At 34.9% G+C, this 20800-nt stretch overlaps 1 protein-coding gene across 4 annotated transcripts in view; it reads right to left on the bottom strand.

The window, feature by feature from the left end:
- Positions 1-548: 548 nt before the first annotated feature.
- LOC127844769 (terminal nucleotidyltransferase 4B-like) overlaps positions 549-20800 on the bottom strand; it is a 41086-nt gene continuing 20834 nt past the window's right edge. For 2 of the 4 annotated variants that reach the window (XM_052375234.1, XM_052375235.1), the window contains 10 exons: positions 16789-16912; positions 15720-15766; positions 15198-15318; positions 14218-14313; positions 11960-12100; positions 9922-10135; positions 9417-9540; positions 8311-8499; positions 7973-8108; positions 549-7509 (listed from right to left, as the gene is read on the bottom strand). In XM_052375234.1, the coding sequence (XP_052231194.1) occupies positions 6976-7509; positions 7973-8108; positions 8311-8499; positions 9417-9540; positions 9922-10135; positions 11960-12100; positions 14218-14313; positions 15198-15318; positions 15720-15766; positions 16789-16912 (1726 nt within the window). In that variant the 3' untranslated portion in view covers positions 549-6975. The remainder of the gene's footprint in view (positions 7510-7972; positions 8109-8310; positions 8500-9416; positions 9541-9921; positions 10136-11959; positions 12101-14217; positions 14314-15197; positions 15319-15719; positions 15767-16788; positions 16913-20800) is intronic. The other 2 variants (XR_008032885.1, XR_008032886.1) reach the window with 2 other exon arrangements.

The following is a 20800-nucleotide window of genomic DNA, read 5'->3' as shown; positions in this document are numbered from 1 at the left end:
TCGACAGCGAAAGACGAACTATCATATAGGAACAAAAGGCCATAAATCTGCCAAAACTCATGGCAGCCTATCTTGCTTTCTTTAAGAACAAATGGCTATAATTCTGGCAACATTCTTTTCAGCTAAAATTGCTTCCTTAACGATACAAGGGAGTTTCCATAACAGAGATTAGGAGTGGTCTTGTTGGTCTTTTAGTGCCCAGTGTGAAGCAACTATTACCAGTACAATGCACCTCAGTTTAACATCCCATGAGGAATACTAGTTAGTAGGATAGAGTAAAGCGCCTGCGGATATCAAACTTGCGACCCCTGAGTTCTGGCGCAAGTGTTTCACAACTAGAGCATGAATCTTCTTTCATAAAACGAATTTGGATGTACCAACTCCGTATCTATTTAGTATGTGCCTTTTTATTATTCATATAAGCTAATCGATCTCGTCATTCGTAACACATGACCATCAATTGTTTAACTGTCCGCAAGCATTCATTGTTACCTTCATTCCAATCTAAAGAATCTAAACTATATTAAAAATATTAATGCAATACATACTCATTTTTATTTTTTATTACCAATGCTTTTTTTATTGTTTTTATTCATTAATTACATTACATTTAACATGTTGAACATTTGATTCAATTAACAATTGGCGAATTATACATGTACAAACATTACACATACATCAGTTAAACATTGGGATGAAGAAATGTATAATAAAATACCCTAAATTATTTCCCTTTTATATAAATACGAGTGAAAACAATACTCCTTTATTTAATGTTACACAATATTTGCGATGAGTATGATTTGTTTCCAAACATGCACCAAATATTAATTAGAGCACATAATTTATTATGTATGATAAGAAAGTAAATGCCATTTTTGTAATATCTAAAAATAATCAAGAGGAAAAAAATATTGAGAAAATACAAGCATAACAAATTGTGATGTCATATTCTATAGAACATAATGAATAGGTGGGACATAATTTAACAAAATGCCTGGAATTATAGTTGCTGGTCATGCACATGATTGTTTTACAAACAGTCAAGCCTACTTAGTGTGAACAAATTACATTAAAGATTACCTTTGCGCAGTTTTATATTAGATTGCACCCTATTCACAATAAAAATTAATACTTATTACTCAAATAGTAGAATGACTGGTTTAAGGTATAATCAATATGACCCTGAACCTTCATTTCTATAGCATTGCAAATTGTCCTACACTTGAGAGAAACACAAAAAAGTATTCAACAGTATTCAATGTACTGATAAAAGTACCTTTTGCAGTATAAAATATTGATAAATAAACACCTGGTAAAAGTTCTGTAAGAAAAATGAACGCTTTTTTAACATATACTTTTTTAACCAATATAGTCAAAAATAAGTTATTAATTATACATGTCATTTTAAGAATGCTTGAAATTGGGAAAAACCTTTCATAAATCTACTTATTTAAGGTGAATTAATAGGAGTTGACCATTTTGAAGTATGATTCAGATAAATAATAAACAAGACGGCCATGATGGCCCTAAATCGCACACCTGACTAACCAAATACAATCCCAACCCAGATTTCATCAAGATAAACATTCTGACCAAATTTCAAAAAGATTAGATGAAAACTGTGACCTCTATTGTCTACACAAGGTTTTCTATTATTTGACCTAGTGACCTACTTTTTGACCCCAGATGACCCAAATACAATCCCAACCCAGATTTCATCAAGATAAACATTCTGATCAAATTTTATAAAGATTGGATGAAAACTGTGACCTCTATTGTCTACACAAGGTTTTTCTATTATTTGACCTAGTGACCTAGTTTTTGACCCCAGATGACCCAAATACAATCCCTACCCAGATTTCATCAAGATAAACATTCTGACTAAATTTCATAAAGATTGGATGAAAACTGTGAGCTCTATTGTATATACAAGGTTTTTCTATTATTTGACCTAGTGACCTAGTTTTTGACCTAGTGACCTAGTTTTTTACCCCAGATGACCCAAATACAATCCCAACCTAGATTTCATCAAGATAAACATTATGACCAAATTTCATAAAGACTGGATGAAAACTGTGACCTCTACTGTCTACACAAACAATTGTTGACGGTTTTTCTATTATTTGACCTAGTGACCTAGTTTTTGCCCTCAGATGACCCAAATACAATCCCAACTCAGATTTCATCAAGATAAACATTCTGACCAAAATTCATAAAGATTGGATGAAAACTGCGACCTCAAATGTCTACACAAGGTTTTTCTATTATTTGACCTAGTTTTTGACCTAGTGACCTAGTTTTTGACCCCAAATGACCCAAATACAATCCCAACCCAGACTTTATCAAGATAAACATTCTGACCAAATTTCATAAAGATTGGATGAAAACTGTGACCTCTACTGTCTACACAAGGATTTTCTACTATTTGATCTAGTTTTTTAACCTTGTGACCTAGTTTTTGACCCCAGATGACCCAAATACAATCCCAACCCAGCTTTCATCCAGATAAACATTCTGACCAAATTTCATAAAGATTGGATGAAAATTGTGACCTCTACTGTCTACACAAGGTTTTTCTATTATTTGACCTAGTTTTTTACCTAGTTTTGGCCCCAGATGACCCAAATACAATCCCAACCCAGATTTCATCAAGATAAACATTCTGACCAAATTTCATAAAGATTGGATGAAAACTGCGACCTCTATTGTCTACATAAGGTTTTTCTATTATTTCACCTATTATGTGACCTAGTTTTTGACCTAGTGACCTAGTTTTTCACCCCAGATGACCCATCAATACATCAAGATAAACATTCTGACCAAATTTCATAAAGATTGAATGAAAACTGTGCCCTCCACTGTCTACACAAACAAATTGTTGACGGACGCACACAAAACGGACGCCGGACATCACGCGGTCACATAAGCTCACCATGTCACTTCGTGGCAGGTGAGCTAAAAATAGCAAAAATATTTTTCTTACAAAGAAATACAATAGAACACAAGTGGAATCTTTGGCTTATAACAAATAAATGCAAATAATAACCATTATTTTATTCTTATCTTATAGACATGAATGTACAAGAACAAGTTGTCTCTTTTTTACATTTGGCATTGGTTAAATATCCATCATTGTAACTTTAAACTGACGCTAAGTTTTATAAAAAAATAAGATTCACAAAAAGTACAAAAGGTTGTAAGTCTGGAAAAAAAGCACACATTAAATAGATTTTATTTTAATAAAAGCAAAACATTTTGATGGGCAGAGCATACAATGTTACCAACCTTCCCTTTGATGTGATGGTTCTCAATGATATGACTAGGTATAAAGAATGGCTTATGTGGGTATATGACGACCATGATCATACATATAACAAAATCATGGATGAATAGAAAATAATAACGACGCACCCAGTGAACAGTTGCACATTCTTAATATTGCACAGAAGTGCTGTATATACCAAGATGTATGTCACAAACTTTAACACATGTGACAGGGCACCATATTATCTTGCAGAATTTGTTTAATGTACTTAATGTACTGAAAATCAAACACATATATAATACAATCTAAATCATTTCTTAGCAGTTTAACAACATCTTTTCGCAATCAAGCATTCAATCCATATCTCGTTTGTCATAATACCAATAATACAGACAACTTACATACAGTACATGTGGCATGTTATCACTAAGCTATTAGGCAAACCTTCAATGGTTGGTCAGCATTAACAATGAGAAATGTTGATATAGATTTTCCTTAAAAAATCACTACTCTGTCAATGAAAAATATTAAGAATGAACATCTATCTGGTCATTTATTTCCAAGTTTAAACCCTAAAAAAAGCTTTACATAAGAACTTTCATTTTTGTGTCTAAAATACCCACAATATATGCTGTCAAGACATGCTTTGGAAAGAAATTCAACCATCAGACAATGACGATAGCCAAACAGGCACCATGAAACCGTTATACAACTCACCCGGACGTCATTGTGCAAGGAGTAACATGCATTGTCAACAGACTTCTCACAATTTATTAATTTATTTCTCACTAAGGAGCAGTGTGAATATAGACCATGACATAAATACAGTTTTGCTCTATACTTTGTTAAATTACACATTTTGTTTTATTTCAAGAACGTTTTCAAACTAGTTTACAATTAAGCAAACTGGTGTATCTTATCTGGACGTAAAAAGTTAAATACAATTCAAGCATGCTAATACTTGCCATGATCAAATTGTAAACATGTATATATAAACCACACTAAATTCTGGTATAATTAAAAAAATCACATACAAATATAAATCATAAGCATCCATAAAACTGTAAAACAAAATCACCTTGAACATACAAGTTGTTCATCCAAATCTTCATACAAACCCAAAGAATATTGTGTACAATAGTTCATGATCTGTGGCACAATAGAAACTTAATATGAACCTGATTTTATACTATTTTTGTATTTTCTGATTTTATAACTTTTTATGGAATATTATTTCACACTCTTAAGCATGACAAAGATTATGCTTATGGAATTTCAATGTCACTAAATGATTATGAAACAAATGAAAAATGTACATATTAAAATATGAGAACATAAAAGTATGCACTGATGCAACCAGACAAAACAGCAAATAATACAAATGGATAACAATGTACAAAATATTTACACAATTTATTTTGTTGATCTAAACAACTGTTTTTCTAAAAAGCCAAAAAATAATCTTAATACACTTTTTGATGGTCTATATAATAACATGAATTCTTTTAGTTTACAAGGGAAACATAACTACCAAATAAAAAGCACATTTTAAATATATTAGAATTGTGTATGACCTTCAAATACATGTATATTTGTTAAACTTCTACGCTATAAGATTATGAAACAATACATTTTAAGAAAACGGGACTTTTTTGTACAAACTAACACAAAGCATCGTCTTCAGTGCCATTCAAAGTCCTAAAATATCATTCATTTTAAAATACTTAATACTAAAATGATGACAATAACAAAATAAAATAGCTCTATTATTTGCTGAAAATAAGAAAGTTCACTAACTAGTTTTAGTTTCGGAAAACAAGAAAAAGATGATACTGTTGTGTTAAAAAAACTACCAAAAACAATCCTGTTTTATGCATGGTTATAATATTACCTGCTTTAACAATATTTTCATGAATTTTGACCCTTAATATTAATACTGGACCTGTAAATATATCTCTTGCATGATATAATGTAACAAATTACTTTAAGCTACCCAATCAAACACGATTTTGCTCCATTACTTTTTCCCTTCATAATCTGGCATAAAACATGGCTAATAAAATGTAAAAATGAATACCACGTAAGACTTACAAAACTACCACCTTGTTACAATCAAAGGATTAAAATAGAATAAGAATATAATATCTTAAATACATAACATAAATTAATTTTAATTACGATAAGTATTTAAAACATTTCAGACACGAGTAATTATTGTTTGACAATCAAACTTTGAGTAAGGAAATTAACCCATCTATGCCTAGTGGACTCTCCCATCCTTCTAAATTGGATCAATTAATTTCAAAATTAGGGATGTCTAGTATATTTATTTCTATATTTAGAAAATATCTTAAAGAAATTCCTTTAAGCATTCGGCGCAGACCCTGATATACGCCGCATTATGCTGAGTCTCATCTGGGTCTACGCTGTTTGCCAAGGCCTTTTTTCTAGACACTAGGCATAAATGGGTTAAGGGAGAGATTTTCTTATTTCATTTCCAATTCAAAATTATTTATTTTCAGCCAATAAAAATCCTCCCATATCAAGAGAAATACATGATGATATAGAGCACATATAAAAAGATCTACACTATTTCAGGCTTTTGAAAGGCCGTCTGTAACCAAATATGATACTATTAATAACACCGATATTAACCAATCACTTAATCCAATTATGTTTGTTTCTTACCGATCAAATTAAAGGATACATATTCCAATCATCCAATTGTAAATTAAAACGTACTAATATGCTCCTTTATTGCACATGTTCTCGCCCTTAAATTTACATAGCTTGTTCTAACCCTTGAGTTGCCAAATAATCAAACAGACGCAATTTGTTATCTTTTGTTGTTGCTGTTTTCTTTGCATAAAAATGAATACTGATCAATCATACAGCAGCTTCAATGTCAGGGTGCAGGATCACGTGACTTTATGGGGTTCCACTTTTTAACTTTATAGGATTTAACACGACGGTAAGTGGTGCTTTATTTCAAATAACTTGTGAAGTTTTCTTAAGGATTTAAACTAGTGCATAAAAGACAGATTTTATGCTGCTCATGGCATTTTGAAATACATCAGAATTACTGTATTTATTAAGCATATGTTCTTGTTCAAAAATTTCTTTTTTTACTGCATACGTTGTACACGGTTAATGGCTGGTTATGTTTCAGGCAACGGAGAATTTTGTCACAGATTTCAGAAGTCTTCAAGGATTTATTCTTATACCTTAAGATATCGGCACAAACTGTCTTTTATGCACTATAGATTTTTGCTAATCTATTTCAATAACTTGAGATTTTTGCAAAAATTAAGTTCTTAACAGTGTGATTGCATTCAGTCAAGCCCGTGTGTAAACCCCTGAAAACCCTGTTGATTCTGCACCCTGAATGCACTTTTTTAAAAACAACAACACAACTTCGATCAAACCCGGCCCAACATTTTTTTAGTGTTGCTGTTTAATCTCACAAGATTAAGTCTTACTACTTAACATAAAATATCACAATAAATATATACATGTCTTCTTACATTATCACATAAGTCACTCACAATGTATACATAACTTAGGAGACATGCATGAGAGGAGAAATGACAGAAATCTTTGCATAAATATAAGATCTTCAATTTTGATGATTTTTCACACACTCTCAAGTCACAGCTTTTGAAACATGTTCCACATGCACCCCACAGTTCGGGGGCAAAAAGCAGTTGTTACCTTGACACTTCTGAGGCATTGGTAGAATTACTAGAATTGCTAGGACGTTTCTGACTGTCTTTGGGAGATTTTGAATTGCTGTTTCTTCGAGCCCTAGACTTAGGGTTCCTTGAGGACTTCACTGGGCCCCCTTGGTGATTATGACTATGACTAGTGTAGGTTTGAGACTTGTGGTGATAGGATTGCTTGCCATACCAATGTTGAGATCTCTGCTGTCCCACCTCCCTCCCCCACTGACCCCCATTGGGCTCATTATTTCGCCTCTGATTATGTTCAAAGTAATGGTGACCATTGTTGCTCCCATGGATCACAGATATGGGTCTCTGGCTGGCATTCGGAGGATTGGATCGGGTCGATGAAACACTGCTGGCACTGCTGTCCCGCCCCTTGGGGGTTGCTACGGAGATTGGAGATTTCTGGGGATCCCTGCTGTTGTGGAACTCCTTGGATACGATGGTGGTGCGTGGATGCTTGTTACCACCACTAAGATTACGCGTCTTTTCTTTCACTTGAATTTCTACTTCCGAGTCCTGTGAACATTGACGATAAAATGTATAATATTATTTATGTATTATTTGTGTTCTTCACCACAGCATCCTGTAGGATAAACTATGGATCATTTGCATCATATTACACAATTGTAGTCAGTTTAACCACATCATCAGTGTTTTGTTTTATTTATAATAGCTGAGTTATAGTGATAGGTAGAACATGATGAGATTAATGAGATACCTTGAACCCTAGGCAAGTGTTGATTTAAGGCAGGTTTATATAGCAAGTCTTAGAAAACCAGTATTATAAGCCATTTTATTATAAACCTACCCTACATTCTCTGTGCTGTTTGCACAGGCTAATCATGGACAACATGTTTCTCTTCCATAGTACTTTTCGTTTCAAGCAAGTCTCTTCAAAACAAAATTGCGGACTGCAAAGGCTAATCTGGGACGACGCTTAACGCACATGCATTAAGCCCATATTTCAAAATATACTCACAGATTCACTGGGGCTGGAGATTGCTGAAGAGCCCCGTGATGATGATGAGGTGGATCGACACACGGAGCTGTTCCCACTCGAGTCTGAGTTATCATCCACACTGCACTTCTTCTCTTCCAATACCAAGAGAACGGGCCTGAAACCAGTGGCACAGTTTAGGCATTGTGCCCAAATCAGCAGGGCAGTTTTTGGTTATTTGTTTTGGAAGCTATTGTATCATGCTTCCAAATCTTTTCAGTAGTTTATTGTCCATTAAAGGTAGTATCATAACTATAAAACCTCAGGCAGTACTCTTATATGCAAATGAGTTCCTAATCTTTATAATTCTATAAACATACTTATTATTGTTGTCATCCCCACACTCCGACCGCGATTTAGAGGTAGAGGTTGCCACATTGGCGTATGTTCTGCACACAGGGCCTGGCACACTGGAAGGGGAGGAATCTTTGGTCACTGGAAAGGTCTCCTGTATCCAACGACGATAATCCACCACCTCTGGAGTCACACGAACGATCCGACCCAAAATACTGCAACAAGCAGCGTCAAATATATTTTTTCTGTAGAATAATGCATTACAGTCATATTATTATTACAATGTACAGGGGGTTTTTTGGCCCGATTTTAAAGCAGAAATTCGGCTACGTTCCCAATCCCAAAAAGTATACTTTTTTCCCCAAAATGTGGCAAAAAATTCCCAATTTCCAAAAAAAAAAAATAAAAAAAAAAAATTTGAAAGAAGTGTCGAATAAGTATTTTATCTCAATTTTAATTCAATTACATCTTAACAAAGTATTATATGATTTTGTTCTTTTAATTTGAATGACTATAAAGAGTTATATCAAATTTAGTATTTCCCTAATCAGTGGACTTTTCGTGTGAAAAAAAAGGCTAATGAATTTATTTTTTCAATTTCATGAAAATTCCGATTAAATTCCCAATTCTAAAGCCATGGGCTACCTTCCCAAAAAGTGGAAAAAAAACCTGATGTGAATGTATGAAAACAAAACTGAAATAATGGCAACAATTTTAATTAGAATCGCATACAAGTCCATTTTTACAACACATATTATTTTCATACAGACCAGGGCCAGTACACAATTTTCCATAAGCAAAACAGAGAATATTTCAGAGAAGTGTTATGTTTCAAAATTGGTACTTCAATAAACTGACTGTCTTTATTAACAAATTGCGCATGATTTTAAGTCAAACTTGCATGTGGAACATTTGCAAATGCAGAAATATTATTGTTTTCTTTTGGTCAATCTTAATCAAACTGTACATCATTTTCTCTTAAAGCTAATAAAAGCTTGGTTACATTCAGGCTAAGATGGATGTCAAACATACTCAATGAAAATATATGAATATATACTGTTTCCTGCTTTGTTCAATGTAATCTTTAGATGGTAGCAACACAATCATTGTTTCTTCTCCCTTTCTGACCTACCTTTGGTGTCCCTTGATGACGCAAGCATTGTGTGGAGCCAACGCGTAGCTCAGAACTGAGTAAGCGTACTCAAAGGACTTGATCACCTGCATGACCCCGTACGAACTGCGACCTATATCATTACCTGAAACGGTAAAAATAGGAGTGGAACAGGTGCGTAGGAGTTAATGACTTCAGTAATCAAAGCAAAAAGAAAGGTCAACAAGAGATGTTTGTACAACAATAGATGCCCCATCACCACCTTACAAACTTTGTAAATGGAAAACCCCACCCCACCCCAAGTTATACATCAGCATGCATTTAAAATAAATTTAAGACTAATGAATCTGAAACAAAGTTGTTATTAATCAAATCATCAAAAAAGGATAACACGCCTGAGAGCATCTACCCCATGCAGTACCATACTACATCAAATAAAGAAAGTAAACACAATCCAATTGTCAGATGGTGTTTTATCACATTTGAAAGTATTTTTAACAAGGTCCAGTGTCTCAAGGCTACTCACCAGGTGTCAGGGGATCCTCTATACACAGGAAGGCAGGCCGATGCCCATTGTACATGTGCTTGCAGATGTCATCCTTAGGCCTGTATCGGCCCCCATCTTTCACGCTGATGCCCGTGTTCAGGTAGTTAAAGTGGCGCCCGTACAGCTCAAAGAACTCCACCAGCAGCACGCCCATGTTCAAGTTTGGGTTACGGGCATCCTCACGTGGATGAAGCTAGGAACACAGAGATGGTTAAACATTTATCACTCAGATATGCACTATTGCGCGTTTGGAGTCCCTTAGAAAATCAAATTAAATTTAGATTTGATTTTAAAAGACAACATTTCCAACCCTAAGATACTGATGAGCACTGAGCAGCAAACAGTATACAACCTTAACAGACTGCGAGTTACTCCCAACTATTCTGGTTTTATGCTGGTTGCACATTTTCAAATTCATTTTGCCATTGAGCTGGATAGGGTAAACGAGGTGAATTAAACATAGAAACGGTTCAATATTTAAAAAGCATTTCCATTCATCAGGGGTGTCAATTGTTCCAAATTTGAATCTGAAAAATTAGGCCAACCAAAATTACTGCATCTTAAAGCAACAGTCCAAAAAAAACAAGGGACAAAATTGTCACAAAACCAGGTTTTCATTGTGAAAAAAAATCTGATAAAGGGAGACAACTCAAACTGAACTTTTGAAATGAACAAACAAAATTAACCCCCTTTGTAAGTTTGTTTTAAAATAAATCTATTTTTAGTCGTGGCGACCTTGACATTGGAGATATTGACGTGATTCTTTCGTGCGACACACCGTCCCATGATGGTGAACAAATGTGCCAAATGATTTTAAAATCTCATTATGAATGACATAGTTATAGCCCAGACAAGCTCATTTATGGCTATTTTTTACCTTAAAGTGTGACCTTGACCTTGGAGATATTGACGTAATTTTTTCGCGCGACACACCGTCTAATGATGGTTAACAAATGTGCCAAATGATTTTAAAATCTCACAATGAACGACAAAGTTATGGCCCGGACAAGCTTGTTCCGCCTGCCCGCCAGCCAGCCCGCCCGCATTCGCCAATCTACTAACCAGTTTTTTCCTTCGGAAAACCTGGTTAAAAATACATGTTTTGCACATGAAATAAAATATGCATATCACTTGACTTCAGAAAATGAAAATCAGTTACCCAGCAAATGTGTTAGGAGTGTATAATATGGATAACATATTGCTTTACAATATGTTATTACAGTACTTTCCTTTGCTAAGCTATCAATTTAAATATATCAAGAGGGCAGGCATTACCAAGTTTTGTTTTATTGAATGATTTTCAGAAAGTCGCAACACATTTTTTGTCAGTTACCGTTCATGTCCGTGCCATCCGTAAACCAATCAATAAAAATCAAAGGTCAAAATCAGTACCTAGCGCGAATTTAGAGAATGCCGAGCAAGGTTTAACAATATTCGTTATCAAATGATTGCATACTTGAACAAATTTTGCTCTTCCCCCCAACCCCCCAAAAAATAAATATTTTAATTGAACTTGAAATCGACCATGGGGGAGTTCAAATCAGGATTTCCACCCTGACAATTGGCATACCTTATTCATAATAGTTAAGATGCAAATAAAATTAATGCATGTGTATGAGCCTGATTGGCAAAAGCCAATGCAACTGAACAACAAAGAGTTGTTTATTTTCCAATAAACTTCTAGATACAGCTACGAATATGCTTATGCTATTTCCTAGCCCTGTGGTCAGATCTGTGCAGACATTCGAGCCGTGTTCTGAGAAAACTGGGCATAATGTTTGTACGTAAAGTGTTGTCCCAGATTAGCCTGTGCAGTCCCCACAGGCTAAATAGGGACGACACTTTCTGCTTTAATGACATTTATCGTTTACATTAAGTCTCTTCTTAGCAAAAATCCAATTTAGGCAGAAAGTGTCGTCCCAGATTAGCCTGTGCGGACTGCACAAGCTAATCTGGGATGACACTTTACACACATGCATTATGCCCAGTCTTCTCAGAACACGACCCATTCATGTACCTGTAGAAAGCTGATGGTGAGCAGGATGAGACTATAGGATGAGATTCCCCCGGTGAACACCTCATTGAGATCTCTCTGAAGCAGGAACTGTTTGAGCACCAGGACCAGGTACTTTAGCACCGGGTAGTCCTTCATGAACTCCTGCAGGTCAAAACATAACGTATTAACTCATTTAAGCCTAGTGGACTCCCATCCTTCTAAATTGGATCAAATTTTTCCAAAATTAGGGATGTCTTATATATTTATTTCTATATTTAGAATATTTCTTACAGAAATTCCTTTAAGCAAACAGCGCAGACCCTGATGAGACGCCACATCATGTGGCGTCTCATCTGGGTCTATGCTGTTTGCAAAGGCCTTTTTTCTACACGCTAGGCATAAATGGGTTAATATTTTCAGTTAAGAAAGTGTCTTGGAAAATGGGGCTTAATTCATGTACCTAAAGTGTCGTCCAAGATTAGCCTGTGTAGTCAACAGAGGCTAACAAGGGACCACATTTTCAGCTTTTATGGAACTTTTTATTAAAGGAAGTCTCTACTAATTGAATATTCAGTTTAGGCAAAAGGATGTCTCTGTTCAGCCTGTGAAGACTGCACAGGCTAATCTAGGTTGACACTTTACCATGTTCATTAAGCCCTGTTTTGCCATAGCCCAGCTTGTATCAATGATAATTTTATTGTTCTACTGTTGAAAAAAACTTCATTATTTCTAAGCATCTAAAGTTTTTCTCTCTGTTTGTCTTTATGTCTTGTTCCAATTTTCACATGTGTTTTTTTACGAATTCCTTATTTTCCTAGCAAAATAATTTTTTACTTACATTTCCCCTGTTTTCAGGTAAATGACCAACTTTTTTTTAATGTTTAAAGCTTGAAATAAAATCTTAATATTTTTCCTTCATAAGAAAGCTGAAATCCAGAAGTAATAACCCTAGTCATATACCAGATTTCTCCATATTTTGACAGTCTTATATTCTGCAGTAAAATACTATTTCATTATCCAGTGTAACATCTATAACAACATAAACACTGTGATTAAAATGCTTAAATTCTACACTTTTCCTTTAATAGCTTCAATATAACTCAGCAGTAAAAATTAATCAAAAGAATACTAGAACCGAAAAGAGAAAAGTGCTTATGTTCAAAATTGCTTTTTTACAGCCATCAGAAGTGTATTATTTAACCCTTTCGCACTTAGAAGCAAAGTCTAAATGGCTAAGTGCAAACAGTATAAAACCAGAACAGCCTGCAAGCAACTCGCAGTCTGTTCAGATTTTATGCTGTTTGCTGCTCATCGGTATCTAAGGGTTGGAAATGAAGCCTTTCAAACTTGAATCTAGTAAGAAGGGTCATAAATTAAATAGAGTTTCCAAGGGACTACAAATGCGTGAAAAGACGTATCTAAGCGGTAAAGGGTTAAAATATATGGAAAAAGTGACCATTAATTATAAGCACATAAATATATAAATGTAGATACAATGTTTTCATTATCTGAAATAATTTTAAATAGTTCAAACTACACTCTTACATTAGGCATTTGAATTGTAAGTAATAAATGTTAAAACTTGACTTCATGAGTTCACAGAATAGCCATAGGAGATGTTAAATATTCTACATGTAATTTCAATGTACTAATTGTTGGACGTTAAATATTATATATGTAATTTCAATGTACTCATTGTTGGACGTAAAATATTCTACATGTAATTTCAATGTACTAATTGTTGGACACCTTTGGTGGAAAGCAAAAGACCACAAGCCAGACACTGGTTTTATTTTCACCCACACCTTTGTCATGTTTCAAGTGCTCTTACAGCAAATCAGTTGCAAGAATACTCTTTATTGTCGAGAGTCTCAACTTTAATTCACGATTTATCAGCCCTGAACTGATATCTATGGTTTTTATATAGGTGAACTTTTCATATTATACAAGAATAGAATGAAGAACTTGCATGTAATATGAGAAACGTTCTGGAAAAACGAGCTTAATGCAGCAGTGTAAAGTTATATCTCAGATTAGCCAGTTTAGCCTTCACCGGCTAATCAGGAATGACACTTTTCACCTAAAATGGATTTTTAACAAGAAAATATTCATTAAAAACGAGAAATCCCATCAAAAGAGGAAAGTGTAGTCCTCGAAAAGAGCGCACAGGCTAGTCTGGGATGACAATTTACCAACATGCATTAAGCCTAAATTTCCCAAAACAAGGCTTAATATATATTGAACTGAACAGGAAAAACATGCCAAATCAAGTGACCCACCATTATAAGAATAGCACTCTTGGTTCCTGTGGGCACATTGAAGCTGATGTCCACTCTGATCTCTGTCTTTGAGTCCGTCAGTTTTACAATGGGAACCTGTAACAGCGGCTGAGTCAACAACAGTGCAGTCGTGATTGAATACAGTTCAGAAGAAAATAAATGAGTCGCATTCTGAGAAAACTGGTCATAATGCATGTGCGTAAAGTGTCATCCTAGATTAGCCTGTGCAGTCTGCTCAGGCTAATCAGGGATGACACTTTCTGCCTAAACTGTCAATACTTAATATACGTGAACATGTGATAATATAACATTTGTCTTTTTAAGGGTTTATTGTTGTTTCAATTAGAAATAAGATTGCCATGTAATTATAATGCTTTTTTAAAGGAAAAAACAATGGTATGGAGAGTGCATTGTGGAGATGTACACTTGAATGTTACTAGTGCTATAAGTTGTTTGTTATCATATTTTCTTTTTATTTGATGGTTACTTAAAACTCAACCAAGATATCCCAATAGATAATAGTATAATCACTTCCCAAATGGGACCTTAAAAGTCTCAATTGATGGTTTCCAAGAAAATAAATAATTAAACGTCAAATTTATCACCTATCCAGCTTTATAAGTAACTTAAAGTTGAACCTTAGTAAATGTAATATTGAAACACTTTTAATATATATATATATATATATATATATATATATATATATTATATATTCAAGGATTTGTTATTTGTTAGCAAAAAACAAAACTAATTTCCCAATTTTAGTCAAAACGGCACATTATTTCCAAATCCAAAGGAACCCGGGCCCATTTCTGAAAGTGGTGGAAAAACCACTGATGGTACATGTATTAAGGATCTTAAAAATCTTGATGGCAATCTTCATCTGTATTTAAACTTAAATGGCCAATTAGGCCTGATTAACACAATAGCTCACAATAAGTACATGGACTGACTACAACCATTACAAGATGTGAACATACTGAAGCCTTGTCGAGGACTTTGATACTCTCTTTGTCAGTAATGCCCTTCCGTAGCAGAGCCTCCTCCAGTGTAAACAGTGGAGGCTTGGCCCACTTGCCATTCACCACCAGATCTATGTCACTGAAACAATACATCAGAGGCTAATTAACGCTGGATTGACCTTCTTGACCTAGACAAGTCTGGATAAGCCTCGCTCTGGGAAAATGGGGCTTAATGCATATACTTGGTGTCGTGCTAAAAACTAACCCAGAAGAAAATTATGATTATGATTTCCAAAACCTTTCCTTCACTGAAAATGTATTTGGATTTATACACAAAATTATTCAAATCATTTGCAAGCTGTTATGTAGACTTTATAGTTTAGTGTATTCACAGATGGAAAGTAGAGTACTGGATGACCCACATCTTTATTCTAGTAACATAAAATAAGGAAGTCACGCAATCAAATCTTAGGTAAAGATAAACATTTTAATTAGTATTTAGGACAAACTTTCATATGTAAAATAACAAAGAGTATTCACCTTGTTGGCAGATATAGCCCTGTTTTGAAGCTTCCAAAAATCTCAACCTGAAAAAAATGTACAAAAAATGCAATTAAGAAGTTTCATTTACGTCATATGAACTCAACAGATGTATTATAATCTATATTTATCTTTGTAAATGTTTTTTCTAATAAATTGGTCATGTAATGCTCAGCTCAGTTGGATCAAACATTTGTTTACACTGTATTTATACTTAATTTATATTTACTGGTTAGAGCCTCATTGGCAAAAGGTATTAATAATAACTTGTTCATAGGAGATTTGCACTGTTGTGGACACAGAATGGGGCATCTTGTTTGACATTTAAACAAGTAACCATCTGCAGACTAATAGGGTAGGTATCCGCTAAAAGCTGGACAAAACACTCCTCGTATTAGTAGGATAAAAAGCTTTAACAATTACATAAACGACTAAAATAGTGTATAGGTCAACTTTTGTGTTTAAACAACTGAAAAAATATAAACACAACACCACTATACCAGGGACTTTTTTGAAGCAGTTTTTAACCCAAAATAGGCCCCCATTCCTAAGGCAAAAAGGAGCTGTATCCCAAAAAAAAATTCTACATCATTCTCATTCCATGCAAAGTTGTTCGAGACTGCATGATAAAGACATTTATTTCAAAAGAATTCTCATGTTCAAATTAAATTAAAACAGTGTGAAGCTTAACTGTGATGTAATAATTTCATCCATCAAAAGTTGAAATGTCATTTTCCAAAAATATGGTATTGTCATGCCCATTTTCACAATTCAAGGGACAATTACCCCATTAACAAAGACCTGAGGGAATAACCATTGAATTTGTTTAAACATATTTATTTTAGCTTGATTGCATTGAAAGCCTCAGGTTTATCGAAACGCTCTCGGGTCCATTTCCTGGGCCTAGAACCAGTACTTGATGTCTTTGGGGGGAAATCTAAAGAACGCTCCCACAGTGGGGATCAAACACATGACCACCCGGTCGCTTGGCAAACACCTTATCCATTATACCATGGTGACTACTGAATTGGCCAAGGAAATTATTATGCAGGTCCAGCATGGAGCCTACCTCAGCTGAGTCCCAGAGTTCCTTGATGACGTCGGTGATCCTGTTGACCACATCCTGCCTCATGGCCTGTTCCTCTGCCGTATGTGACATGTACTGGTAGAAGTCCTTGATCTCTTCATGCAGCCTGCAACACACACAGAACTGTTGTACGGCAAAGCAAATCTAGACTAAATGCACGTTAGAAAAGTGTAGTCCCAGATTAGCCTGTGAAGTCCACACCGGCTAATCCGAAAGAACACTTTACAGAAAGAACAATTGTGCAGCGATTTCCATAACTCGGTCTTAATCAACACCTTATATGGTGGTGCGGTGGTCGAGCGGTAACACCCTGGTCTACCATTTCAGAGGTCCCGGTTCAATTCCGGCCGTGGGCACTGGAAATTTCAGAAATGCTTCAACCCACCCACCTAGATATGTACTGGTTTCTTGTGTATCGGTGCTATACACTGAGCACGTAAAAGAACCAAGGGGTCTATTCGCAAAGAGCTAGGGTATTGCACCCGGATTCCTTGTATCCCAATACTGTCTCTTCTGCTTGCTGTCTCTTCAGCAAAACCAAAATAACCCCATTACTTGCACTTTCATGGGTTATCCTTGACTGCAAGGTCAAAAGAAATACATACAACACAGAAATAAATTTCCTTTCTACAAGTGCAGATATCTTGCAATATGTTTACAAATGCTGGATCAAAGTTTAAGAAATAAAATGATACACAACTTGCGTGACCTACTTGTCATCTATCTGACCCAATCCAAGAATGAAATCTATACATAAAATTATAAGGAAAAATGCCCCACCCCCTGGTGGCCATGTTTTTTAACCAACCGGAACCATTTAGAATTTAATTTTCCGAGATATCATTGGGACAAATCTTACCAAGTTTCATGATGATCAAACTAAAAAATGTGGCCTCTAGAGTGTGTACAAGGTTTTACTACAGCCAAATAACAAATAATGCCCCGTCCCCTTGCGGCCATGTTTTTTAAGCAACCTGAACCATTTTCAAACTTGTCCAAAATATCATTGGGACAAATATTCTGACCAAGTTTCATGATGATTGGACAATAAATGTGGCCTCTAAAAAGGTTAACAAGGTTTTACCATAGCCATATAAGTAAAAATGCCCCGCCCCTAGCAACCATATTTATGAACCAACCCAGCGTGTTTTTTTGTCCAATTGGGAAAAGTACCCGTACCGGTCCAATTGGGAAAAATTGAGTCGTGAAAGCCTGAAAATTGGGAAAAATCGAGTCATGAAACCGTCAAATTGGGAGATTGGTGTATTTGATTTTATGCTCCCAAATACTTTTAAATTGATAACTAAGTGTTTTCAAGCTGTCAATATTGTATTTACCTAGGTTCAAACCATAGAGCTGCATAGGGAAACTAACAAAATGTTGCAATATTTTTTTTTTTTGGTAACTTTAATTGGGAATTTTTTGGACAGCAATTGGGGAATTTGTAGTTTTTTCATAATTAGGAAAGTGCCGTTTACCGGTACTTTATAAAGAAGGAAAAAAATCGCTACAACCGGAACCATTTTCGAACTCATTTAAGATATCATTTGGACAAATCTTTTGACCAAGTTTCATGAAGTTTGGAAAATAAATGTGGCCTCTAGAGTGTTAACAAGGTTTTACTAAAGCCACATAAAAAGATTAAGGTAAAATGCCCGCCCCTGGCAGCCATGTTTTTCAACCAACCAAAACCATTTTCAAACTCATCCAAGATATCATTGGGACAACAGTCGTCGAAATTCTCACTAGTCCGACAGCAAAAAACTAGTATTTTTTCTTTCGGGCTTGTAGGAAATCCATTATTACAAGCCCGACGTGCTTGTACAATTCATTAAACAGAAAACGAGTTCCACCTTCATTTTCAATATTTGTAAACAAAGTTTTGAGCCGCTTAAATCAACAGCCGCTTATGTTTTAACACACTGCGCACACGTGCTGGGCAATCAGCCTATAATTGGATTACTGCACATAATGCGCATGGTTTTGTGGTTCCCGGATTATTATTATGTTAAATAAATGTTTTGCGTTGTGTTCAGGACACAGAGAGTAATGGCCGAACAGTTGTCATTGAAGTACGTCGTTGAGGAATGCGAATCTGAGGTAACTGTGATTGACGCATTTGTCAACTGGCTTTTTGTAGAATAACCTGGCACTTAATTGCTTATATATTTTCTGGTTTGCTCTCTCTCTTTCACATGGATATATGGGATACATTTCTGCTAATTTTTTACCTAAACTTTATGTATATATCTATAATTGTGATTATATTGAAATCCGTGTGTGAAATTAATTTCTTCTTATTTCAGGATCCGAAAGAGGCTGGCTCAGATGACCAGGAAGCTAACTTGGATGAGGATGAAATTAATAAGAGATTTGTATTGTATTCTAAAGATTGAATAAATGAATGCTTCTTTGGATGTTTTATGTTATGTTTATCTGCATTTTTAACAAAAATGTTCGGGCTAGTAAAATCTGACTCGGGCTTGTTCAAATTCCTATAGTACTAGCCCGATTTGCTTGTAATTTTAATCTGAATTTCAATGACTGGGACAATGTAGCCTCTAAGAATGTCAACAAGGCAAATGTTTACGCTGAACGAACAACAACGAACAAAAGGTGATCGCAAAAGCTCACCATGAGAACATTGTGCTCAGGTAGGCTTTAAATGTTCTGACCAAGTTTCATGAAGATCGGACTATAAATGTGACTTTTCGAGTGTTAAAAAGGTTAAACTGTAGCCATATACGTAAAAATGCTCCGTCCCTTTGCAGCCATGTTTTCAACCAACCGGAACCATTTTCAAACTGGTCAAAGATATCATTTGGACAAATTTTCTGACCAAGTTTAAAGCCATATAAAGAAAATGCCCCCCACCCCCCTGGTCGCCATGTTTTACAAGCAACTTTAACCATTTTTGAACTTGTCTAACTTGTTGTTTTTAAGAAGGAAGTGTCTAATGATTGTTAGATCTCCTGTTTATTTCATAAACTCTAAGTTTGAGTTCTCAAAAATGTTCACCAGACCATTCATGTCAAATGCAAATATATTCAAGTTATTTAACAATTTTTAAATGGGTCTTAATGCATTATGCATAAAGTGTTTTCCCAGATAAGGGACAACACTTTCTGCCTGTCAAATATGGATGTTTGCTCAAATTAAAGACTTTCTTTAAACAAAAATACAATTACAATGTACAACATTAAGTGTTGTCCCTGATTAGCCTTTGTGAACTGCACAGGCTTATCTGGGAGGACACTTTAAGCACATGCATTATATCCTGTTTTCCTTGAGCGAGACTCATTTATAATTTAGTTAGCAGCCTAGTTCTGTTCTCACAGAGAATGCTCATCAACTAAGTATGTTAGGAATTGTTTCTTCTGCAGTCATTGTAAGACTATGTGGGCGGCTGAATACAGCGAAATACAGCAACACACAACTTAGTGTTAGCTCATAATGTTTATAATGAGAATTTCAGGAAATCTAGTGGCTGTTGTAGTTTTTTGTCAGTTGCATTTAAATTTTGCTCCCATTAATTTAGGTGGGTAAATATGGTCAAGTTAAACACAGAATCAAGGAAGGAATGTCTTATTTATCAGGATCGTACATACATGTATTATTTCAAGAGACTTGATTTGAGTAGAGCTCTGCTCATTTAATTAACATATGTATTTGTTAGTTGAGAATGTCATCATTGTGATGAAACTGTTTGCCTTTTGCAAACTTTAAAAGAAAAACAATATTTATTAATACAATTGTTATAGTATAATTTAAAATATGTATTTATTAAAATCCTTTAAGTTTTCATCTTGAATGAATCAATAGTTTCAATAGCTGATGATTACATGTGTATAACTGAATAAGCTGACACATATTTCAACATATTAAATGTCAGTTAACTGTTTGAGCATTGTAAAAGTCACACACCTGTCAGTCCCCCGATTATAAATTGAAATCGGCAATGTCATGAAGATCTAAGGAGGAAAAAAAATTATAA

This window comes from Dreissena polymorpha, chromosome 9, assembly GCF_020536995.1.
Source record: "Dreissena polymorpha isolate Duluth1 chromosome 9, UMN_Dpol_1.0, whole genome shotgun sequence".
Lineage (NCBI taxonomy): Eukaryota > Metazoa > Mollusca > Bivalvia > Myida > Dreissenidae > Dreissena > Dreissena polymorpha.
This window is presented reverse-complemented; position numbering and strand designations above follow the sequence as displayed.